General features: G+C 48.7%; 1 protein-coding gene across 4 annotated transcripts in view; it reads right to left on the bottom strand.

Annotated features, from left to right (window-relative positions):
* Positions 1 to 14,233: 14,233 nt before the first annotated feature.
* The window catches only part of EFCAB8 (EF-hand calcium binding domain 8), a 104,699-nt gene continuing 93,520 nt past the window's right edge, over positions 14,234 to 25,412 (bottom strand). For all 4 annotated transcript variants that reach the window (XM_055104475.1, XM_024926866.3, XM_055104474.1 and 1 more), the window contains 4 exons: positions 17,533 to 17,662; positions 16,101 to 16,305; positions 15,922 to 16,020; positions 14,234 to 14,942 (listed from right to left, as the gene is read on the bottom strand). In XM_055104475.1, coding sequence (XP_054960450.1) covers positions 14,469 to 14,942; positions 15,922 to 16,020; positions 16,101 to 16,305; positions 17,533 to 17,662 — 908 coding nt within the window. In that variant the 3' untranslated portion in view covers positions 14,234 to 14,468. The remainder of the gene's footprint in view (positions 14,943 to 15,921; positions 16,021 to 16,100; positions 16,306 to 17,532; positions 17,663 to 25,412) is intronic.

The raw sequence follows: 25,412 nt of genomic DNA, 5'->3' as shown, positions 1-25,412 counted from the left end.
CTGTCCTCAGCCCTGTGAGAGCCCAAAGGCCCCGCCACCAGCCCATGTCTTCTCCCCACCAGGGAATTCAGCTGCCAATCATTCATCCCATTTTATGAATGTGGAAACTGAGGCTCTAAGAGGTTTAGACGCTTCCTCAGGGTCACACCAGGAGTGAGTAGAGAAGCTGGGATTTGAACCCAAGTCAGTCAGTTCAAGTCTGGAGCCCACGTTCTGTGGAGCATCAGCTCAACCCTGAGACACTACCCGTTCTAGGGTCCTCCCCATCCTGACATCTCATGTTGAGAAAAATGAATCCTCATCTTAAGAAACGCTGATCTAATTCAAGTCCCACGTGGCAAACAGAGGCCCAGAGAGGAGCAAGGTCTTGCCTAAGGGTACCCAGCGTGTCTATGGTAGAAATGGGCATAAGTGCAAGCCTCCATGGGCCTTTTCTTCCTGTGATTCTACCACTGGGATAAAGATTCAGCAGCTCTGAAAACTGAACATGCCAGGCCCTGATAGTCAAACCCTGTCTCGGCGTCAATACTGATATTGTACCTGAGAGAGTTAGAGAAAATGCCACACTTTGAGACGAATTAAGAGTCCGTTTATTTAGCCGGCGGCCAAGAGACGGCTAACGCTCAAAATTCTCTCGGCCCCGAAGAAGGGGCTAGATTTTCTTTTATACTTTGGTTTAGAAAGGGGAGGGGGGTCTAGTTAAAACAATTTTACAGAAATAAAGTAGGCAAAAAAGTTAAAAGGATAAATGGTTACAGGAAAGTAAACAGTTCCAGGTGCAGAGGCTTTAAGATTATTACAAGGTGATAGACGCAGGGCTTTTTGGGCGTTATCAATCAGATGAATTCCTGGGAACTGCGGATATTGCTTGCCACAGTATTTTATCAGTTAATTGCATTCTTGAATGTGCTGGGAGTCAGCTTGCACAAGTTAAGTCCTTGAGGAAGGCGCTGCCAGTGAAAGAGCCAAGATGGAGTCTGTCTGGCTCTCTTAGCTAAGGGAGAGCCAATTCAGGTGGAAACAAGGCTGGGTGATTAAAGGAAAAGGGAGAGTCTAAAAATAGGGTTAGTAAAAACAAGGTTGCGCATTACACTAACAGTTTACACGGAAAGCCATGTTTGACTTCTCTATACACCCCAGGCCTGTGACACCAGGATCACAGTTTCACTCGCATCTATGTGAAGAGACCACCAAACAGGCTTTGTGTGAGCAACAAGGCGGTTTATTTCACCTGGGTGCAGGCGGGCTGAGTCTGAAAAGAGAGTCAGCGAAGGGAGATAGGGATGAAGCCGTTTATAAGATTTGGGTAGGTAGTGGAAAATTACAGTCAAAGGGGGTTGTTCTCTGGCTGGCAGGGGTGAGGTCACAAGGTACTCAGTGGGGGAGCTTTTGAGCCAGGATGAGCCAGGAGAAGGAATTTCACAAGGTAATGTCATCAGTTAAGGCAGGAACAGGCCATTTTCACTTCTGTGATTCCTCAGTTACTTCAGGCCATCTGGATGTATACGTGCAGGTCACAGGGGATATGATGGCTTAGCTTGGGCTCAGAGGCCTGACACACAGTGCCCACCTTTGGGTGTGTGAGCATTCCAGCCTGGGGTTGGAGCTCAGCACAGGAGCCAGTGTGCCATTGAGCAAGTCACAGCTCCCCTCTGAGCCTCAGTTTTCTAATCTATAAAACAGAGCAGTCATTTTGCCTGACAGGGACCATTCTGAGGCTCAAATGGGACTGCAGCCATGAGGCTATGGAAAGAGGCACAAAGTTCTCAGCAAACATCAGAGGGGCGTTGGCAGTCACCACTTCATGGCTACGTCCCCCATGTCAATTTCTTGTCCTCATGGGCCCACTCTGATGGTGTCACAGCTCTGTTTGTTCTCCCTAACTTGATGGAAGTCTTTCCAGAAAGGACTTAGCTCCTTCAGCCATAAAGAAGAGCTGTTAACCCCTTCACCTGCTGAGCCGTGGGACCATGTCCAGCCTATGCACCTGAGCTCTGCTCTTAGTTTTCCATGCTCTGCTGTCAGCATGCCCCTACCCTCAAAGCCTCCTGCACCTTCTTCCAGCTTCTTGTCTATAATAATGACAATAACAGCTCATAATTCTTGGGCATTAGATACCCTCAGAGGATCAAGATAAAGACACAGGCTGTTTTAAAAGAAAAAACAGTGTGGTTAAAAACATCACCTAAAAAAACGAAAAAAGAAAAACTGTCTCTGCAGCTAGGCTTCTTCCTGGGTTCAAATCCCAGTTTCACCACTAACCAGCTATGTGACCCTTTGACAAGAGACTTTACCTCCCCCTGCCTCGGTTTCCTTACCTAACTGATTGGAATAATATTAGTACCTACCTCTCAGAATTGTGAGGATTAAAAGTAAAATCTTTAGAACATATCAAGCCTTTTGAATAGTGCTTGGTACATAACAAGTGCTCCGTAAATGTTAGTCATTACTACTGCAGAGGCAGGATAGCCTGCTGGTTAGGGATGTAGCTTCCTCCTAACTGTGTGACCTTAGACCAATTACCCGACCTCTCTGAATCCCATGGGTGTGGGGGATAAATGTAGTCTTGCCTTGCATAAAACAACTACTCAATAAAAAGTTGCTATTTTTCCATGCCAGGCACTGTGATGATCTCATTGAATACTCACAACATCTCATGGGGTAGGTAATATCATTGAACCCATTTTATAGATGAGAAAACTGAGGCTTAGAAAAAAGGGTCTAATACAGGACAGAATTTGAATTCAGATTCAGGCCATCTGGGTCCATGCCCTTAACAGTTATATTACATCACCAGCCTAATATGCTCTGAGCTTTGAAAAACCCGTATCCAAGGTGGTTAGAACTTGTGAACATATTGAGTAAATTGGCACCAAGAGAGGACTTAAAACACATCTCACCTACATCATGCATGAGGACCTGTGGAGCTCAGAGGCCACGATCCATGGCCCCAGCCGAAGTCTAGAAGCCTGAGGTTGCAGCAAGTGTGAGCTCCTGATGAGTGAGGAGTTGGTGGTTGGGCTGTGATTGCTGCATGGAGAATCTAGGGGCCGAAGCGCAGGGCCAGTCCCTCACCACCCACTCCTGCGTGCAGGGAGGGATCTGCGGGGGGACGTTGATCAGGACAAAGAACACAGCCAACAGGAAGGCCTGGAAATGCCCAGGGAGGGCGCATATCCTCAGAGCCGTGGCTGGGCCACTGTCAGAGGACCAAGCTGTGGTGCAATGGCTGTGTTCCTTGACATCAAGTGCAGAGCCACCTGGGGATGGGACATACCGAAGGCACATCAGGCACAGCAGGGGCTTCGGGCCCCCATCCCCCACTCATCACTAGCCTGAGCCCTGCACCATGGCCCATGAAGACAGGCCATCCAGCCAGGGTGCCCTGGATGGTGTCCGGGATGCCAGGTGGGCACCAGCACTGAGGGCAAGAGTGGGTGGGAAGGGCACAGAGGGACGAGTCACCAGCCCATCCCACACCCAGACCCCCAGGGCCTCTCCTTGGACACCATTTAGCAGGTAAGGCCCAGAAAAAAGCAGGCAGGGTATGCCCCACTCCAGTCACAGCAACAGTCTGGCCAGCCATTCTGGTTTGCCCAGGACTGGGGGGTGCCCAGGATGTGGAACCTTACATTTGAAAACCAGGACAGTTCCAAGCAAACCAGGACAAGCTGGTCACCATCTACAACAGGAAATAGGGGCTCGTGAGACAGGCAGGCTGACTGGTTTCCTGGTTTTGATGTGGTTTAGAGAAAAAGTACAAAAACCCCTTATCAGACTGTAGCTCACCTAACTTCCAGCCAATCAGCAGCCAAAGACCCAGGAAACTATTCACCACGAGTTCCTGCTCTAGGGGGCTAGGGACTTCCCTGGGGCCCCGCATGTGCAGTTAGACTTAAACTTCAACTTACCCTCTTCCTCATTTTAATGCTGCAAATCGTGCCCAAGCATGGAGATTTAAAATGCTGATGTTACATGCAATGTTTGAAAAAGTGTGTTGAGCCACTGTGCAAGTGCTAGAGAAACCCCTCCTCCTATACATGCCCTGGCAAAATCCTTCCCTATAGAAAGGCCCTGGAAATCTAACCCACACACTCCCCTGGAGAAACCCTGAAACCCCTCTCCATAGAAAGGCCCTAGAAATCTAACCCACACACTCCCCTGGGGAGCAGCCTGCCCTCTTCCTTTCATGTTGCTGACTTCCCTCGTGCACAAGCTAAATAAAGCTCTTTCTCTTTGCTGCTATGTCTGGTGATCGCTCTTGATTTCTATCCTGGCAGATTACAAGGACCCAGGGCGCCGATAACACTAGAACTCTGGGATTCCTGAGAGGAGAGAGAATCAGGATGAGAAGCAGTGCCTGAGAGAGCAAAGAAGTGGAGACAGAGAAAACACAAGGCCAAAGACAGGAGGCAATGAGACTGAAGCAGAAAGAGAATGGATGGAGAAACAGGAAGACAGAGTCACAGCTAGAGACACAGAGATGGGGGAAAGAGAGGCAGGAAGTGGAACAGGACAGGGAGATGGCGTTAATGGTGGAGAGTGTCCTGGTTCTTGGAATCTTGAACAAAGAATTGGACAAAATACACAAACAAAGCAAGGAAGGAGTGAAGGGATTTACTGAAAATCAAAGTACACTCCACAGTGAGGGAGCAGGCCCGAGCGTAGCGGCTCAAGTGCCCCGTTATAGAATTTTTGGGAGTTTAAATACCCTCTAGAGGATTCCACTGGTTACTTGGGGTACACCCTATGTAAATAGAGAGGATGAAGTAAAATTACAAAGTTATTTACTTGGCCTACACCCCACGGAGAGGATATTTCCTGTCCTAGCTGAAGTGGGAATTGGCCTTATGTTCCCTGCCTTCAGACCCTATTTTCCTGCCTCACTGGGGGCACTCCAAAGACCCTGTGGCTGCCTCCCTGTCCCAGCTGAGCCCTCAGCCCCTCACCTCCCGCTCTGGGCCTCCCACCTTGTCTCCCACCCCCATCCCATGCCCACGTTGGTTCACGGTTGAGCACAGAGGCCCCCACCTGCTGGTACCCCATCTAGGGAGACAGAGGTTCAGGGAGGGAAGGGCCTCATAGGGCTCCCACAGCACCTCAAAGGGATAGCTGGAGCCTGCAGCCTGACCCACCCCATGCTGCCCATGGCACTGGGAGGAAGGGAAACCACCTCACGGCCCTTCCCCAGCAGCTGCTGTGTGCCAGGCAGCATGCCCAGGCATAACGGGCATGAGACAGGCAGTACTGCCACCCTAGTTTTGCAGATGAGGCTAGCAAGGAGCTGTCTCTGACCTGAGGTCACACAACCAGGACTCGAACCCAGGCTTGCTGGCCCCAGATCCTAAGCTCTTTCCCTAAGACTGACAAGAAAACCAGAGGGTGGAAAGGGGGCTTGGTGTCCCCTGGACCCTGCAGCTCAGCACTTTAGCCCCACCCAGACCAGGACAAGCCCACCATGGAAGAGGGATCCCACACCCAAGCCTCCCCAAACCAGCCTCAAGCCAGGGGCTCAGGAGGCCGGAGACAGGGCTGGAGTCTGAACGGTGGAGCCAGGATGGGGCTGAGACCTGGACCCGGCCCTACCATTGATTTGTTGTGTGGCCCCTGCCTGGTCCCATTCCATCTCTGGGCAATTGCCCTGACCTGCAGTGTTGCTGTGAACTCTGTGGAAACGGGGGTAGGGTGCTAGGCCAGGCCACCAACACAAAGCACAGCTCTCTTCCCACCTGAGAACCGAGCGAGTGAGCAAGAGTTTTGCCTACATCCCTGGGCCCCTGGGTCTGCTCAGTTTCCCTACTTTCCAAAATATCCATGCCCCCAGACCACCTGATCCTTATCACCTCCTGAGCCTCAGTTTCCTCATCTGAATAATGGGCACTGCTCAGCCCATTGCAGTATTATTCTCCTTCCTTGCAGTATTCTGGGGTACTGAGCACAGCCTCTGGGTGCCTCAAGCAGTTTCTGGGTCCTGGGATATTTCTCTTCCCACAGGCAGCACCACCAGCCGGGGCAAAGTAGGAGTGTGTCCCTGGTCATGGTGGCCTGCCGGGCACTCTCCAGTGTGCTTTATGACCCCTGGCCATGGCTCAGCCTCTCTGGGCTCAACAGGAATGAGTGGAATTGCAAAGGCCCCCTGGCTCACCAGGCAGGACAGCGGCTCCCAGATGCTTTTGGAGACCAGGATTTGGACATGCGTGGCCAGGAGGCTGCCGTGAGACAGGGCATAGGCTGAGTCAGCCGGCCGCCCCCTGCCTTCCCACTGCCTTCTGTGGGTGATAGGCAATGCCAGGCTTCTAGCCGACCTACCCCATGGAGTGTCTGCAACTGGTGAGAACTTTCTGTGTGCCCAGGCACCTTCATGAGCCACCTTCCCTCCCCTAGCCCGATCCTATCTAAAGTCAGGGCTTATCAGAGGATAAAGTAGGCCAGGGGTGACCGGGTATTTGAGGGGATATCTAAGCAGAGCCTGAGGGAGAGGCATTCCATCTGGGGGAAGGCCTTCTCAGGCAGAGAACAGGGTCCTGTTCTCCAAACACAAAGGTCCTGATTGGCCCTGGGCTCATAGACCCCCTCCTCCAGGAAGCCATCTTGGATTGCTTCTCCCACGTCTGCCCACTCTCCCGTGAGATTTGCCTGGCTGGCACAGAGAAGTGGGTATGCATTCAGGACAGCTAATCTGCTGGATAAGCTAACAAGAAGCTGCATCCATGCTGTAGAGGAATAATCCGTGTCCCAACAGGAAAGGGGGGGGGTCTTCCTCACTCTAGTGTCCCCAGTGCCCCCCACACAGTAGATGCTTAACAGGAGTTGAGCACATGTGAAATTTGGAAGTGGCACCAGAAAATGAGGTCAAGGGTGGCTTCTTTCTGAGGACAAAGCTGTCCCCACACTCTCCTCAGTGCCCTCATGTCCCATGTCCCCGTCCTTGGGCTGCCAGCCTGTGGCCATGACCCCTCAGCCCAGCCGGGCCCGAGGAGACAGTTCTGCTCCACCGCAGAGGGATGGCTGTCCATTCCTTTGTCTGGTGGCAGCAGTACATTGTTAGGGGCAGGCAGGATGCCCTCATGCATGTCTTCCTGCTCCTTTAAAGAGTAGCTGGGTGGCAGCTCTAGATCCTGGAGAAGGTTCAGCCCCCAAGGAGCAGCCATCGTGGGCGAGGCCTCCAAGAACTGCAGCATTGAGGCATTTACTCATCACATGAAGAATGATGTGTACGAAGCGTCGATTTTGAGATTATGAGTTGTGCATGTGTGTGAGTATATAAGTGAGTGAATGAGTGTGAGTCTGAGTGTGCGTGTGTGAGTGTAAGGGTATGCATGGGTGTGTATGTGGGTGTGTGCACACATTCACATAAAAACAGAAAAGTCTCTGTACACAGACAGGGAGGGTTCCAGGGACGATAGAAATTTCATGATCAACTTGGCAGTCAGCCTGTTGGACAGCCTCCCACTCTGCAGCCCATTTCCTCCTAAACCCTATGTGGGGCCGGGTGCGGTGGCTCACGCCTGTAATCCCAGCACTTTGGGAGGCCGAGGCGGGTGGATCTGTTGAGGTCAGGAGTTCAAGACCAGCCTGGCCACCATGGTGAAACCCCATCTCTACCAAAAATACAAAAATTAGCCGGGCGTGGTGACATACACCTGTAGTCCCAGCTACTCAGGAGGCTGAGGCAGGAGAATCGCTTGAACCCAGGAGGCAGAGGTTGCGGTGAGCCGAGATCACGCCATCACACTCCAGCCTGGGTGACGAGAGCAAGACTCCGTCTCAAAAAAAACCCCTATGTGGGATGCAGTCGCCTAGTTGGTTAAAACGGGCACCCCACAGACACCGGCAACTTACGGATGAACCCCAGTGAACTTTCTCACAACCATGCTGAAGTCTCCCGCCCAGAAGGAGTTGTAGCCTCATCACCAGCACATGAGACCTATGTGCCGCATGATGACTCACTGTATCTGTGCAACTGGGACCCCTCCTCTGTATGCTGTGATGCACCCCTTCCCCTCTCCATCACCCAGAAAGCCCCCCGTCACTTTCCCTCAGGGAGACCATGCTTTGGAGAATACACCCAGCACCCTCCTTACTTGTGCCAAGTAATGAAGCCCTATTGATCAAAACCCAAGTTCTCACAGTGAGTGGTTTGTGGCTCACCAGGCAAATGAACCCTGGTTTTTTTTGGCGGGGGTAAGAAATCGAGAAGAAAAATGCACCAAAATGATCGCTGGGTGATGGAGTTCAGGTGGTTTTTATTGACTTTGATGCTTTTCTATGTCTTTCTAATTTTCTACACTCAGTCTGTGCTACTTTTAGAATCAGAAAAGAGCTAAATCCAAGTGGGGTTTACGCCATTGGTACAAAAAGCAGAGAGCAGGTGCGAAGGGGCGTGGGCACTCGAGGACGCACCAGGATGACCGGTGACCAGGAAGCAGGGCCTCAATCCAGCTTCCTCATGCCGGCTCCTGGGGGACGTTGGCTTCCATTTCCCCATCTGGGTTCTAAGCTCCTTCTGACTCTCTGGTGTTCTGGAATGATCTACCCGGCATCCCAGGTAGGGCCTGGGTGGGAGAGGCTGGGTGTGGGCAGTGGGACAGACGTGGCTGCTCACTCGCTATTGGTAGAGCTCAACCCTGCCTGTCATGCTGGGGCCTGTGACGGCTGCATCTTGGGCACCTGCTGCCTGGAGGGATGGCCTGTGGGCTGTGGCACCTGAGGCAAATCTCCAGGGTTGGCTGAAGTCAGGGTAGGAGATGAGACTCAGACCTTACAATTCTTTAAGTGCCTACAATTCACCAGATCTACATCATGTGAGAAACATAGTGAAAGCGTCACTGCAGCATGATCTTAGTTTTTTCAGAAAAGCCCCGCAACCTGCGAAATTAACCTGTGCTTGCTGCTGTGCTTGCAGAAGTGAAGGCTGGAAGCCAATAACCACGAACCAGCCACAGGATGAGCTGAACCAAGCAGTGAGGTCTTGACTGAACTCTTGCCTCATTACCCTGAGAAAATCTCCACCCAGGGGGAGCAATGCACCTTGCTAGGCACAAAAAGTGCTGGGTGCAAAAGACAAGACTGTGCAGGGTCCAGCCCCTCCTGGAAGAACCCACCTTTCTCCAGGAATCCCTGGCTCAGTCTCCACCTACCTGCCCTAAAAGCCCTTAAAATCCCCCTTTGCCCTATGCCTTAGGGAGAAGGTGGTTTGAACACGAGCTCCCCTTCCCCATTCCTTGATCAACGAATAAAGTTTGACTCTGCTTTGCCCAACCTGGTTTTGTCCTCGTGGCACAAACAGCACCGGGCAGGGAAAAGACACATTTGGGTCAACTGACCCCTTCAAGGGTGGGTCACAGAATGTTATTGTAATGGGGCTGGGTGCATTGAGGGGAGGTTTGAAGAGTCCCAGAGTCAGGGGATTGGGGACAGGTTGGCCTGTCCTGGTCCATGGTGTCCAGCCAGGTGTCCCCATGTCAGGATCTTGGGTCTCTAAAGGAAACCCTGAACCACCCTCCAGGTCAGGGTTATGCAGAAGCCTCTAAGAAAATCCCCCGAAGCCTGGTAGCTACCACCCCCATCTTCCCTGCTCCCCAGCCCCAGTGTCCTTCCCCCGTGTCCTTCCTCTGGGCAGAGGAGGGACCAGCCCTAGGCCTGGCCTTGGGCCTTTTCACCAGCTTATCCACACACCTCCCCACTTCCTGAGTTCTCCACCTGAGATACTGCGCAGAGCAGGATGTAATGGAAGGATCGAGGGCTTTAGCTCAGAAAACCCTGGGTTCGAATCCTAGCTCTACCAGTTTCTAGCTGTGAAACCTTACTCCTCGCTGAGCCTCAGTTTGCCCTGCTGTAAAATGGGGCAAATGCCTAAGAAAACTGTTGTCCAGCTCAAGTGAGCTGATGGGCAGGAGAGGGTTTTGGAAATAGAGTCTGGACTGGTGAGGAGCATCTCGCTTATCCCCCTCAAGAGAGCCCACAGCTGCCCCAGGCCTTGCCTGTCCTGCCTTTCCTTTCCAATCCCAGCTGCGCCCCTGCCCGGGCCCACAACTCACTTTCCAAACCTGCACAGACTACACCAGGGCTCAGCACTGGAGAGGCAGGACCCTGAGGTGCTGGCAACCAGGACTGGGTGCATCAGCTGGGTACCTTGGATAAATGAAGCTGATTTCTGGCATCAGCCAATGAGACTTTGGCAGGGACACTCCCCTCCCACCTCAAGTGGTGGCCAAAGTCACCAAGCCCTTCGCAGGCTGGGCTAAAGTGGACAGACACCAGGACAGCACAGTCGGGAGGGACCAGGGGTCCTTCCTCCCAAGGGAGCAAGGCCAGAGCCCAGGACAGGCCCCAAAGCCAATGGACATAGCTTTGTGGGGGTTGAGTTATCTGGGACAGCCCAGCAGTTGCACTCAGAGCAGCTGAGCCTGGCAGCCTTCAAACGCTGACTCCCCCACTTCCTGGCGTGACCGTGGGCAAGCAATTTCACCTCTCTGAACCTCTCTTTCTCTGCAAAATGAGGTCATATCAGCACCCACCTCATGGAATGCTGTGAGGATTAAATACACTTTCAGTACCTGGTTCAGGGCCTGATGCTTGGAACGTGTCTAATAAAGGTTGTCCCTCACTTCCTTCAACTTTGAGAAACAGGGATGCTGGAAATTCCATCCTTTTGCAGAAGGGAAAGAGAGTTCAAACCCACTCCTTCTCGGATAAGTCAACGAGGGAAATCCAGTGAGGGTGGAAGAGAGGAATCGAGCACAGCCACCCCTGTTCCGTGCCTGGCTCAGAAACACCGGTCCCTGGGTCAGTGGGGAGGTGGCAGGTAACTTAGAGTTCATCATTGGTTTGAGGGACTCTAGCTGAAATTTGCTGGGAGAACAGCTGGGATTTAAGAAGAGGGCGTCAGCTACAAAGCTGAAAGCTCTAGAAACTGGGAAAATCGGCAGGGCCTGGTGGCTCATACCTGTAATCCCAGTGCTTTGGGAGGATGAGGTGGGTGGATCACCAGAGGTCAGGGATTCGAGACCAGCCTGGCCAGCATGGTGAAACCCCATATCTACTAAAAATACAAAATTAGCCGGGCATGGTGCCGAATGCCTGTAATCCCAGTTACTTGGGAGGCTGAAGCAGAATCGCTTGAACCCAGGAGGCGGAGGTTGCTGTGAGCCAAGATCACGCCACTGCACTCCAGCCTGGGCGACAGAGTGAGGCTCTATCTCAAAAAAAGAAAAAAAAGAAAAAGAAACTGGGAAAAATCTTCAGTGCAGCCACACTCTCTTCTGCTCCCCGACCTCGGGGGCTGTTATGGGTTGACCTGTGTCCTCCAAAGGATACGTTGAAGCCCTCAGGCCCAGTACCCCAGAATGTGGCCTGATTTGGAAATAGGGTTGTTGCAGAAGTCATCGGTTAAGATGAAGTCATACTGGAGTAGGGCGGGCCCTTAATCCTGTGTGCCTGGTGTCCTTATGAGAAGACACTGTGGTCGGGTGCAGTGGCTCATGCCTATAATCCCAGCACTTTGGGAGTCTGAGGCAGGAGGATCCCTTGAGCCCAGGAGTTTGAGACCAGCCTGGGCAACACAGCAAGATCTTGTATCTACAAAAGTTTTATTTTTTACTTTTTTATTTTTTTGAGACACAGCCTTGCTCTGTTGCCCAGGCTGGAGTGCAGTGGCACAATTTCAGCTCACTGCAACCTCCACCTTCCAGATTCAAGCAATTCTCCTGTCTCAGCCTCCCAAGTGGCTGGGATTACAGGCATGCACTACCATGCCTGGCTAATTTTTGTATTTTTAGTAGAGACGGGGTTTCGCCACGTTGGCCAGGCTGGTCTCAAACTCCTGACCTCAAGCAATCCTCCCGTGTCGGCCTCCCAAAGTGCTGGGATTACAGGCATCAGCCACTGCACTCGGCCTCTACAAAAAATTCTGAAAAGTAGCCAGGCGTAGTGGTGTGCACCTGTGGTCTCAGCTACATGGGAAGCTGAGGCGGGGAGGTTCGCTGGAGCCTGGGGAGTTGAGGCTGCAGTGAGCTATGATCATCACACCACTGCACTCCAGCCTTGGTGACAGAGTGAGATCCTGTCTCTAAGGAGAAGGAGAAGAGGAGGAGGAATGAGAAGAAGGAGAAGAAGAAGAAGGAGGAGAAGAAGAAGGAGAAGAAGGAGAAAGGAGGAAGGAGGAAGGAGAAGAAGAGGAGGAGGAGGAAAAGAAGGAGAAGGAGAAGACGAAAGAAGATAGAAGAAGAAAAAAGGAGGAGGAGGAGATGGAAGAAGGAGGAGAAAAGAAGGAAGGAAGAAAGAAAGAAAAGAAAAGAAAAGAGGCATCATGGAGACCCATGAAGGAGATGCCCGTGTGACAATGGAGGCAGAGTGAGGAGCGGGGCGGGAAATGCATCTCTAAGCCAAGGAACACCAAGCAAGGATTACCAGCAAACACCAGAAGCTGGAAGAGGCAAGGAAGGGTCCTCCCCTACTAGGTTCAAGGTGCCCTGTTGACACCTTGATTTTGGGCTTCTGGCCTCCAGAACTGTGAAAAAATTAATGTCTATTGTTTGAAGGCCCCTGTGTGGGGTGCTCTGTTACCAACTTCCAGGGGCATCCAGAAGCCCTGGGACACAAAGGCAGGGTTCTAAAATGAGAAGCCACTTCCCAGGGGAGGTGGTATGAGGGGAAGGTCAGGGGAGGCACTGCTTGGGGTCCGCGTGGCCTGGGCAGGGCCCCATCACCTGCGCCCCCAACCCCGACCACAAAGGTGTCTGATCCCCAGCACCTCCTCCTGGGGACACATCCCATGATCCTCTGTGGCCCAGACAGCAGCCTCTCCTCAGCCCCAGACAGACGCCTTTTTCAGCTCCACCATAAGGAAGAGTTTTCTAGATTAGAAGGCACTTAATAGGTGTTTGTTGTGAAAGTGAAAATCAACAAGGGCTGCTGGGTGGGTTTACTGGGAAACTACTGACACGTAAGCTGCAGCCTCTTCCAAGCTGACACCTTGACCTCCAGCCTCCAGAGCTGAGACAATTAGTTTCTGTTGTTTTAAGACATCAAGTGTGGTACTTTTTTTCCAGCAGCACTAGGAAACGGATACAGAGATGGTATTGGGATACAGACTGCAGATGGACTTTGGCCTCAATAATGCCTGGCTCCCGCGTGCCCCTGACTCCTTAATGCAAGAACCAAGCTGGGAGGGCTTAGATCATAATTTCTTCATATAGGAGAGGATGCAGTGACCCCAGGAAGGAGGCACAGGTGACGCAGAAACTCCCAGCAGACTGGGCGCGGTGGCTCACGCCTGTAATCCCAGCACTTTGGGGGTCTGAGGCGGGTGGAACACTTTGGGTCAGGAGTTCGAGCCCAGCCTGGCCAACATGACAAAAGTCTGTCTCTACTAAAAATACAAAAATTAGCTGGGCATGGCGGCACATGCCTGTAATCCCAGCTACTCGAGAGGCTGAACCTGGGAGGCGGAGGTTGCAGTGAGCCGAGATCGTGCCACTGCACTCCAGCCTGGGTGACAGAGCGAGACTCTGTCTCAAAAAAAAAAACCTCCCAACCTCCCAGCAGAGTGGTGGTGGGGAGCCCGTGCTTCCACCCCTGTGAAGTGTAAAGGGAAATGGAAGGAGAAACAGAGAGATGAGAAACGACACATACGCCCCTCAGGGCTGAGCCTCGGACTGCACAGGAGGGTCAGTGAGGACACTGAGACAGAGAGATCCCCCAAGAACCCCCAGCCTATAGCCCACCTCCTCCTTGCTCAGTAGCAGTGGGCTGCCCCAGCTCCCTTCAGGCTGCAGGTGATATGTCCAGAGGGCCCCACATGCCCCAGAATGGGATCTCCAGCTGCCAAGAGGGCTGATGGCCCAGCAGAGGTCTGGACAGGTGCCTCTGGGCCAGAGGGGAAGAACACATGGGACTCCATAGCCTGACAGCCGGAGAGCCAGGAGGGGTGCTGCCCACCATGCTTCCAGCCCTCTCTGCACACAGGACAGAACAAGGTGCTTGGGGTGGAGTGTTTGATGATGAGGGAAGACTGACAGACAGCAGGGGCAGAAGACAAACAGCCATGACCCTCACCAGATGGCTGCCGGTCCTCACTCTTGCCATGAGGCTGAACCAAGTTTCCAAGCCAACCAGCCATGCCCAGGTGTCCTTGGAAAGGGACTCTCCTCTCTGCCTCTGCCAGGGCCAGGGGATGTGACTGGTCTCAGAAAAGGAAGGACCTAAGGGGGCAAGGAACACACAGCCCAATCTCGTCACCTGTGGATGCCCACAGCTGAGAACATTTATTTTCTGCCCCAGGGCGCTGTGTGGGGCCAGAGAGAAGACAAGATTAGGAGACAGGTGAACTTCCCCAGAGAGGCCCAGTGGGGCGGCCGGGGGAAGAGCCACATCCTCTGGGTCTGGTAGGGAATAAGCCGGGAACATGCAGGACCGCCATGGGCCTGGTTGCCCTGCTGGAGGACTAGAGAAGACAGCGGAGCACCTCAGAACCTGACATGGGAGCCCCCCTTCACAGAGGACATGAAGGTGGCCTTCAGAGGCCTTGGGGGCCGCTCGAAGGAGGAGACAATGTGCTTGGGGGTCACTGACCTCTGCAGGGTGGACTTGGACACCGGGGATGGGACCGAGGGGGTGGAATGGGCCGTGGAGGCCGACTGGGGCCGCAGCAAGAAGGAGAACTGGGGCGTCAGGAAGGCGGGCAAGCTGGAGTCCAGCAGCCTGGAGGCTGAGGCAGTGACAGATAACAAGGAAGATGGGGAGGAGGCGGCCGCAGGCGTGCTGTCCGTGGTATCCAGCACAGCCTGCTCCCTGCTGGGCACCAGGTCCTTCTGGACATGGTGGGCCACCAGGCGGATGTGCTGGTCTTGCTGGTCTGGGCCCCTGCTGGTCAGGAAGTCAGGCTGCTGAGTCGGCATCAGATCACTGAAGTGCAGGCTTTGGTAGACCTGAGGCGAGATCTGCAGGGAACAGAGTGGGGAGCGGGAATGGGGCACCAGTTGGAGCCGGGGACACCCAGGATCAAGAGTAGACTCGCAGGAAGGAGGCGCCCTGAGGTCTTCCCATGCCAAGAAGGCGTGTGTCCAGAGGACTGTGGCTACCACTAACCACCGTGGCCTGCGGGCCCATGCATCCACCCTGCACCAGGCCAGGTGCCCAGCCCTGCTCTCCACCCAGTTACGGCGCTTGTGGCAACTCTGTGAGCTGGCGAGCAGACTGCCCGCTTCTGAGAACGAGGCCTCGAGCTGGACCCTGGGTGAGGCCCAGGTGCAAAGAGCTCCTTGGAGCAATCCATCTCACACCAGCCTCTCCCCAGCCCGAGACAGGGGGGCCCTGCAGGGACATGGCCTTCGGTGTTATCTCATTTATTCCTAAGGGGACCACAGGGAGGAGGGAGCTCCCACAATACTCCCGTGGCAGACAAGGACGGGGGAGGCTGGGATCTCAAATCTGGAGCTCAAATCTGCTCTTTCGAACATCCCCTGCTCCTTTCTGTCCCTGATGGAGAGCCACTCCTTCCGTTTACCCTGTCTCTTACTATGGGCCTGGCATGATGCCCTGGTCTGCTGTTTGAGCACCAAAGTAGTGGGGACACAGGTGGGAAATATGCTAACCAGCAAATAGACAGCCACAGACCATAGGAAATGCTTGGAGGCTATAGACAGGAGCCCTGCCCAAGGAGACCTTGTCCCACAGGCCCTTGAGGCTTGTCCTCAAGGACAAAAGCTGCACCACTGACCTCAGCCAGGGCCTTGGCAAACAAACTGGCCACATTAGTCTCATCCCAGACCTGTCCATGGCCCAGAATCCTGTTAAAGGACAAAGGCTCCTGTCCACCCCCACTGAAGGGCTGTGTGGGCACAAGGGTGGCTGCTGGTGGACATGGGATCCCCTGGCCCCTGACCCAGCCTCTTGGGGAGCTGCCCCATCCCACCTTACCTGATGCTTCATCCAGCCATATGGCACCCTGGTGGACAGGAACCTGGTATTCTGCAAGCGTTCCTTGGGCTTATACGCCGCTCCCAAGACTTTGCTCACCTGCAGGAGCCACGCCCAAGAATGAAGGTTGCGAGTTGGGGGTCCCTGCACTCCTCCCTGTGCTCCCCTCCCAGCCTCACCTGCTTGTCCCTGGACTCCCACTTGTTCCAGCTGTCCTCAATGTCTTCCAGGGGGCGCTCTCCGGCCCACGGGGACATCAGGGCCATCTTCTGCAGCTTGGCCCAAGCGTCTGCCTCCTTATCTGCCTTCCCATGCAGGAGAGCCATCAGCGCAGCCTGCTCTCGCCGCTGGTATATCAGGGCCTCAGCCAGATCCCGTTGCTCCCTAGTGTGGGGGCTTTCCTTCACAAGATGTCCCCCCACTGCAAAGCAGGGTGACCCTCCCAGAAACCCTGAAAGGCTCTTCCCTTCCTGGCCTGATCCTTTCCAATCTTCCATCCCTCCCTCAGGCCAGACTCCCCAGAGTCCATCACTGAGTAAGTATGGAATTAACATTTGCAAAGCCTGGATCCAGCTGGCCTAGCAGTCCTGCCACTCTCCCACCACTCTGTCCTCTCCACCATGCAGACCTGACACCCGATCCGGCTTTATCTGGACCTCCCCTTGTGGACTATTTAAACATGTCTGCCCCCTGCCCCAGGGAAACCCTGCCTTTGCCTTGTTTGATATCCCTCCACTGTACTGTCAAGATGTATGCCTTGATGGAAGCATAGGAGTCACAAAGATTCTGTGGATGCCTGACAGACTCCTACTTAAATGTCAAAACCCAACTCCAAAATCACCTCTCCTATGAAGCCTTCCTTACTCGATCCACTCAATCACGTAGATTGTCCTCTGAGCCATCCCTGTCCCTAATACTCTCATTACTTATCACATAAAATTGCAGCCATGAGTTTGCACGTCCACCTCCCTGAGTAAACTGTGAGTTCTCTGAGGCAGGACTGTGTCTGGATGTCTTGTATTTCTAGAACCTAGCACAAGGTCTGGCAGTCAGTAGGATCTCAATACACATTTTCTTGAATGAACCAGAATTACTGGAGACTTGGTCAGGAATAAAGATGCAGTGGACGGAGTGGGTAGGAGATGAACCTGCAGGGGGAGGACCAAGTAGCCAGCAGCCTGCTCCTCCCTGCAAATCAGGGAAATAACACAAATGTCCTCTCAGGATCAGGGACTTGGGCCTGGGCCTGAGCACTCCTCTGCCAGGGACCTCTGGCCATGCAGCAATGATCTCTGCAGGGAAGCCAGCTCTAGCAAATCTGGGCCTGGCTGGGGGACAGGGCCCCATCCAAGCACTTGGGTTTTTGTATTTTCCCCTTTCACTGCTCAACCTTTCAGCTGAGCTGGGCTAAAATAGGGCCTGGGCTCTCCAGCCATAGCTGCCACTGTGGAGTAGAGCTGCCTGCAACCCTCAAGCCTCTGGCCTTCTGAGGGTCCTCCCCACCCATGCCTAGCTCTACCCAACCCAGGTAGAGGCTTCCCAGGACCTGGGAAGACTCACAGCCTCTCCCTCCTCAGGCCAGAGAAGATCAAGCAGGCTGTGCTCACTCACTGCAGCTCCAGATGTAAGACCTTCTGGGTGGTGCCAGTGGAGTCACCATCTTCCTCTAAGCTTGCTCTGTTTTCATGAGGACCATCACAGGCATCCTGTAGTCTTTTCCACACACTCAGGCCAAACGTTCCTGTGATTTGACCAGACTGCTCAGAACCACAACTGGCATACCCCCTCCTCCATGCCCTCTGCCCCTTATCCTCTCCCTTCAAGGGTCAGCTAGCAGCCCCTATCCTCAGCCCCCACACTCACTCAAATGTTGAGTGCCCACCATACACCAGGCACGACACTGAGTACTCAACAAACATGTGGATGAGCCAGACAGAAGCCCTAGGACACACTCGGAGCTCAGGCCTAAAGCATCCTGCCCCACATGTGAACTGAGATGGGGAGAGTACTATGGCAGTGACTGAATGATCCTCAGTTGGGCTTCAGGTAGCTTGTGTGTAAAATGGCAATGGCATAAAACGGTCAGACACCCATCAGATATGAGATTTGGGGTGGTGGGGGAAGGAATGGGGCTGGAGTAAAAAGTAGGTACTGAAAACAGAATTAAGTCCTGCTCCTGGGCAGAGAATAGTGAGTAGTAGGCCATTCTCCTGCTGCAGGATTTTTAAAGTTAAGAAAAATAAAACAGGTAAAAAATCATTTAAGAAAAAAAAAATCACTGGAAAGCAGTAGAAGCAAAGAGGGCCAGGTGAACTAAGATGACAGAAAGGGACAAGTCTTTCCAAGAAGAGCTGGGAGTGGGAGCTACTTTCTTGTCTCGGGGGCACTCCTGAGTCTACACACGGGCTGAATGAGAATCAGACTTGGCTTAGAGAGAGAGAAACCAGCAGAGCTTCTGACATCCACTGTGGCTAGCATGATTAATTAAGTCTCGCATGAAGGCACAGCTGTTTTTCTTGTTAGGACATTTGCCGAGCACCAGGGAGGCTGGGGTTGTAGGTGCTGGTATAGAAAAGCCGAAAGAGATCATTGGGAGACAGAGTCCCACTGAAGGAGGAGCCTGAAACAGACACAGATTTCAACCTTGAGACAACTGAACACAGAGGCAAAGTGAGTCCTCCTAAAGCTGCTATCCAGCCCCAACCCAGTTCAATCCCCAACTGGATGGAGATGCTCAGCCCTATACAGAGGAAAGAGCAAATGCTCTGGGGTAAATAATATCAACTAAAGTCTTTACAATCCATTTATACAAGCCCAGAAAAGTTTTGGGTTTTTTTTTTATTTTATTTTGTATATATGACATGTGAAAAGGCAAATATAACCAATAATCAAGAGAAGAAATAGGCATTAGAAGTGGGCCCTCCAGAAGATTCACATTGGAGTTAGCAGATTAAAACTTTAAATAACTGTTACAAACAATGTTAAATAAAATTAAGGAAAATTGAATAAAATGGTGGAAAAGAATTGCAATCTATAGAAAAGAATCAAATGGACATTCTAAAACTAAAAAAATACATCTAAAATTAAGAACTAATTCAATAGATTTAATAGCAAGCTGCATACAGAAGAGGATAGGATTCGTGAACTGGAAGGCAGGTCAGCAAAAAAATAATCTGGAATTCAGAGATTGAAAAAAATGAAAAAAAAAAAAAGAATAGGGCATGAGACCTATGAGACAAAGTCGAATAGTCTAGTATACATATAGTTAGTACCCCCACAATGAGAGGAGAGAGAGAATAATGCAGAAGTAATAGTGAAGAGATAATATCTGAATGCTTTTCAAAACTGATGAAAGACATCAACCTCTAGATTTAAAAGATCAGTGAACTCCAAGCAGAATAAATACAAACAAAACCACACTTACGCACATCATAGTCAAACTGCTGAAAACCAAAAGCAGCCAGAAGAAAAAAAGACAAATTACCTTCAAAGAAGCAACTTGCAACTGACTTTTCAACAGAAAATATCAACACCAGAAGACCACTGAATGATTTTTTTAAATGCTGAAAGAAAAGAAACTGCCAGCTGAGAATTCTATACCCAGTAAAATAGTCTTAAATTTTACGGCAAAATAAAGATATTTTCAGATCAATAAACTATTGATCTGAAAATTTGATCGGAAAATTTGATCGGAAAATTATTAATCTGAGAATTTATTAGTGGCAGATAACACTATAAGAAATAGGAATTTCTTCAGAATAAAGGAAAACAACTGCAGACAGAATCCTAGAACTCAAGAATGAAGAGCACCAGAAATGGTAAATATGTGAGTAACCATAAAAGGAAATTGACTGCTGAAAGAAATAATAATAACAATGTCTTATAGGAAGACATAACATATGTAGAAATAAAATACATAATTAATAACATAAACATGGGAGGGATGTAAGATTCTTGTACAGGAAGCAGCACTAGGTCAAGAATACGTATAATCTCTAAGGTAATCACTGAAAGAATAATACAAAAGATACCATTTAAAGAGCAGAGGACATAAAACAACAATTTTTAAAATATTTGATTAATCCAAAAGAAATAAGAAAAGGAAGAAAAAAGAAACCAAGGATAGGATAAACAGAAAAAATAAATAGCAAGATGATTGACTTCAACCCAACTACATAATTGTTGATATTTAAATGGACTAAATACCCAATTAAAAGGTAAAGATTGTCAGGATGAAAAAAATAAGACTCAATTATACATTGTTTAAAAGAGGCACACAAATATAAGAACAGAGATGGGCTGAAAGGGTCGTTTTTAACAAAAAAGAGAGAAACAGCTTTTTCCCTCCCTTACATGGGCAGGCAGCATTTGCACATGTGAGGCAGGACCTTTATTCCAACTGGGTTGGAGGCCACCTATACCCTCGCTCAGGACATGGAACAGAAGATATATGCTTGCTGTTTGGAGGTGGGGAAGGCTCCCAGCCCCCTTCTCAAGCCCTTCTTGGGGTTTCTTCAAGAATAGAACATTTACTAATCCAAACAGGACTCTCGAATACTGAGAGGGCATGTTTTTTAGATAATTTGTTTTATTTTATTTTTTGAGACAGGGTATTGTTCTGTTCCCCAGGCTGGAGTACAGCAGCGCAGTCTTAACTCACTGCAACCTCAAACACCTGGGCTCTAGCGATCCTCCTGCCTCAGCCTCCTGAGTCACTGGGACTACAGGTGCACACTTCCATGCCCAGCTAAGTTTTTAATTTTTTGTAGGGACAGGGTCTCACGTTGTTGCCCATGCTGGCCTCAAACTCCTGGGTTCAAGTAATCCTCCCACCTTGGTCTGTCAAAGTGCTGGGATTACAGGCATGAGCCACTGAGCCCAGCAGGGATCACTTGTTACAAATGCACTTGGAGGAGCCATTCTGTTTTTCACTTGTGTTCTTGTCTCTAATGGACAGCTAGGATAAGATCTGGGTTTGGCTTTAGGGGGAGGGAGGGGCCTGCCTTAAGCAAAATCATATAGCTCTATCTCCACTTACCAGAAAAATGCTGCATTTTTTTAGGTAAAACCAAGAGAACCAAAGTAAAATGGTATTTTGAATTCCCATTGGCCACTCTACTCATGGGAGGATAGATGTCCAGGACCAAGAAGGTTTTGGGCACTCAATGGTTCCTGGCCATAATACAATAAAGTTCCATTAAGAGTAAAATAGAATTCAACAATATATTAAAAGAATAATACATCTTGACTAAGTGGGGTTTACTCCAGGAATGCAAGGTTGAACTTTCAAAATTCAAAAAATGTAATTTACCACATCAACAGGATAAAGGACAAAAGCTATATGATTATCACAGTAGAAGCAGAAAAAGCGTTTGACAGAATTCAACACCTATTTATGATTTTTTTTAACTCTCTTGGCTAACTAGAAATAGAGAAAACATCCTCTCTACACAACAATTAATTGAAGATGGATCATAGAGCTAAATTAAAAGCCAAAATCTCTAGTTTCTAGAGGGAAATCTAAGAGAATATCTTTGTAATTTTAATGTAAGCAAAAATTTATTAGAGAACAAAAACATCTACTTGCTGATTTCAAAACATATTACAAAGCTACAGGAATCAAGACAGTGTGGTACAGGCATAAAAACAGACATATAAACCAATGGAATAGAAGAGAGTATCCAAAAATAAAGCCTCACATATATAGCCAAATGATATTCAACAAAAGTGCCAAGACCACTCAATTGGGAAAGACAGTCTCTACAACAAATGGTTTTGGGAAAACCGAATTGCCACATGCAAAAGAGTAAAACTGGACTGTTATTTTACGCCATATACAAAAATGAACTCAAAATGAATTAAATACCTAAAGATAATACCCAAAACTGTAAAAACTCCTAGAAAAAATATGGAGGGAAAGCTTCATAACATTGGATTAGGCCATTATTTCTTGGATATGACACTAAAAAAACAGGCAATGAAAGCAAAAATAGACATTAAACTTGAAAACCTCTGTGTATCAAAAAACGTAATCATGCTGGGTGTGGTGGCTCACATCTAAGATCCCAGCACTTTGGGAGGCTGAGGCAGGTGTATCACCTGAGGCCTGCAGTTCGAGACCAGCCTGGCCAAAGTGATGAAACTCTGTCTCTACTAAAAATACAAAAATTAGATAGGTGTGGTGGGCCTGTAAGCCCAGCTACTCGGGAGGCTGAGGCAGGAGGATCGCTTGAACCCAGGAGGTGAAGGTTGCAGTGAGCTGAGATGGCACCATTGCACTCCAGCCTGGGTAACAAGAGCAAACCTCCATTTCAAAACAAACAAACAAACAAAAACCACAATCAACAATCAACCCAATGAAAACGAAGCCTACAGAATGGGAGAAAGTATCTGAAAATCATATCCCTGATAAGAGGTTAATATCCATAATATATAAAGAACTCCTACAACTTAAAAACAACAACACCCAATTTGAAAATGGGCAAAAGACTTGAATAGATATTTATTTCTCCAAAGATGATATACAATGGCCAACAAGCACATGAAAAGATGATTGCCAACCTCATGAATCATTAGAGAACTGCAGATCAAAACCACAACATCATCCCATTAGAATGGCTGTTTCAAACAAAAAAAACAAAAACAAAATAACAAGTGCTGGCAAGGTTGCAGAGAAATTGGAACCCTTGTGCATGTTTGGTGGGATTATAAAATGGTACATGTGCTATGGAAAACAGTATGGAGGTTCCTCAAAAAATGAAAAGTAGAACTACCATATGATCCAGCAATCCCACTACTGGGTATTTATCCAAAAGAATTGAAAGCAGGGTCTCAAAGAGGTAGATACTTGCACACCCATGTTCACAGAAGCACAATTCACAACAGCCAAGAGGTGGAGTCAACTAAAGTGTCCATTAACAGATGAATGGATAAAGAAAATGTGGCATATATATACAATGAAATATTATTCAATGTTAAAAAAGAAAGGATATCTTGTCACATGTTACAATATTAATAAATATTGAGGGCATTATGCTAAGTGAAAGATGCCAGTCACAAAAAGATGACTATTGTATTATTCTACTTAGGTGAGTAACTAAAGTAGTTAAATTCGTAGAAACAGAAAGTTGAATGATGGTTACCAGGGGCTGGAGGTAACGGGAAATGGAGGAGTATGTTCAATGACTATAAAGCTTCAGATTTGCAAAATGAAAAAGTTCCAGAGATCTATGGCACAACAATGTGAATATACTTAACACTACTGAACTGTAGACTTAAAAATGGTTAAGATGGTAAGTTTTATGCTATATATTTTACCACAATTTTAAAGTACCCAACATGTTCTTTAACTTGGTAAGTTGGACTTCAGCAAAATTAAAAATTTCTGCTCATCAAAAGATGCCATCAGGAAAATGAACGGGCAAGCGATATACTGATAAAAGTACTCACAATGTGGATACCTGTTAAAGGTCTCATATCCAGGACACAAAGAATTTCTACAAATAAGAATACAAAGACAAGCAACCAAATTTCTTAAAAACAACAAAATATTCCAAGAGACACTTCACAGGAGTAGATGTATGAGTGGCCAATAACAAATTGATTTTTGACAAAAGTACAAAAGGAACTCAAAGGAGAAAGGATAAAAATAGTGCTGGAACAAGTGGCTATCTCCATGCAAAATTTAAATTTTGTCTCATATTTCACAACATATACAAAAATTAACTCAAAATGATTATAGACCAAAAAGTAAGAGTGAAAACTATAAAACTTATAGAAGAAAATATAGTGGAAACATTTGTGACCTTGGGTTAGGCAAAAATTTCTTGCATACAATGCCAAAATTTAAAACTTCTGATTTTTTTTTTCTTTTTTTGAGACAGGGTCTTATTCTGTTGCCCAGGCTGTAGTGCAGTGGCTCAATCATAGATTACTGCATCTTCAACCTCCCGGGCTCAAGCAATCCTCCTGCCTCAGCCTCCTGAATAGCTGGGACTATAGACATGCACCACCACGACTGGCTAATTTTTAATATTTTTTTTTGTAGAAACAGAGTCTCACTATGTTGCCCAGGCTGGTCTCAAACTCCTGAGCTCAAGCAATCCACCCACTTTGGCCCCCCAAAGTGCTGGTATTACAGGCGTGAGCCACCATGCCTGGCCACTGATCTTCAAAATGCACTATGAAGAGAATGTAAACACAAGCCACAGTAGTGGAGAAAAATATTTTCAAAACCTCATATCTGATCAAGAACTTGTATCCAGAATAAAGCATTCTCAAAACTCAATAAGAAAACAACACAGTTTTTTTTAATGGCAAAAGATCTGAACAGGCATTGCATCAAAGAAGATACATGGATAACTAATAAGTGCAAGAAAATATTTCAACATCATTAGTCACTAGAGGAATGCAAATTAAAATCACAGTAAGATACCACTATAAACCTAGTAGGATGACTATTTTTAACAGTTTTATTGAAGTATAATTGACATGCAATAACCAGTTTCTATTTAATGTGTACATATCCATCACCTGCAAAAGTTTCTTCCTGCTTCTTTGAGCTCCCACCCTTCCAACCCTCATCAGCCCCCTATCCTCAAACAACCAGTTATCTGCTGTCACACTATACATTTGTTTGCATTTCCTAAAATTTTATATAAATAGATGCAGGTGTAAATGGTTGGGAAAAATAAATAGAATCATACAATATGTACGGGTTTTCGTCTGGCTTCTCTCACTAAGCATAATTATTTTGAGATCCAACCACGTTGTATAACGTATCAATTCTTCATTCTGTTTTATTGCTGAGTGATATTCCATAAACCATAGTTTATCAACTCAACTATTGATGGACATTTGAATCGTTTCTAGTTTGAGGCTGTCACAAAAAAATACTGCTGTGAACATTTATGTATGTAGTCTTTACCCGGGCATATGCTTTCATAGAAGTGGAACAGCTGATTCATATCATAGGGGCACATTTAACTTTTTAAGAAACTACCAAAATGCTTTCCAAAGTGGTTGAACCATTTTATATTCCCATTAGCCGTGCAGGAGAGTTTCAGCTCCTTTAGCCATTCTAATAAGATAAATGGTATCTTATAGCGGTTTTAATTAGTATTTCTCTTCTAATGAATAAATATTGAGCATTGTTTTCCATGCTTCTATATATTTCCTTTGGTGAATGACAGAGCAGGAGCACCGTCATCTCGGACAAACACTGCCACTTTAAGTTCCAGCTCCCTTTCTAGCCTCATGCATTTCAAGGAAATCACGTCTCTTCTAACTACAAGCAGCCAAAAAGAGCAGACAGTAAAATACAATAAGACAGCTTGGGCACAGAGGGACGTGGAGGTCTCTTGGGTAACTGCTAAACTTCACCCTCATACAATGGGCTCCAGTAAAACAGTGGGTCTTAAGAAGCACATTCCTTTCCCTTCAGGTGCACTAAGATAGGGAAGCTAAAAGCAACCCGGGGGATTTGCCTGCAG

The sequence above is a fragment of the Pan paniscus genome, chromosome 21, assembly GCF_029289425.2.
Source record: "Pan paniscus chromosome 21, NHGRI_mPanPan1-v2.0_pri, whole genome shotgun sequence".
Taxonomy (NCBI): domain Eukaryota; kingdom Metazoa; phylum Chordata; class Mammalia; order Primates; family Hominidae; genus Pan; species Pan paniscus.
The sequence above is the reverse complement of the archived record's forward strand: the minus strand, read 5'-3'. Positions and strand labels throughout refer to the sequence as shown.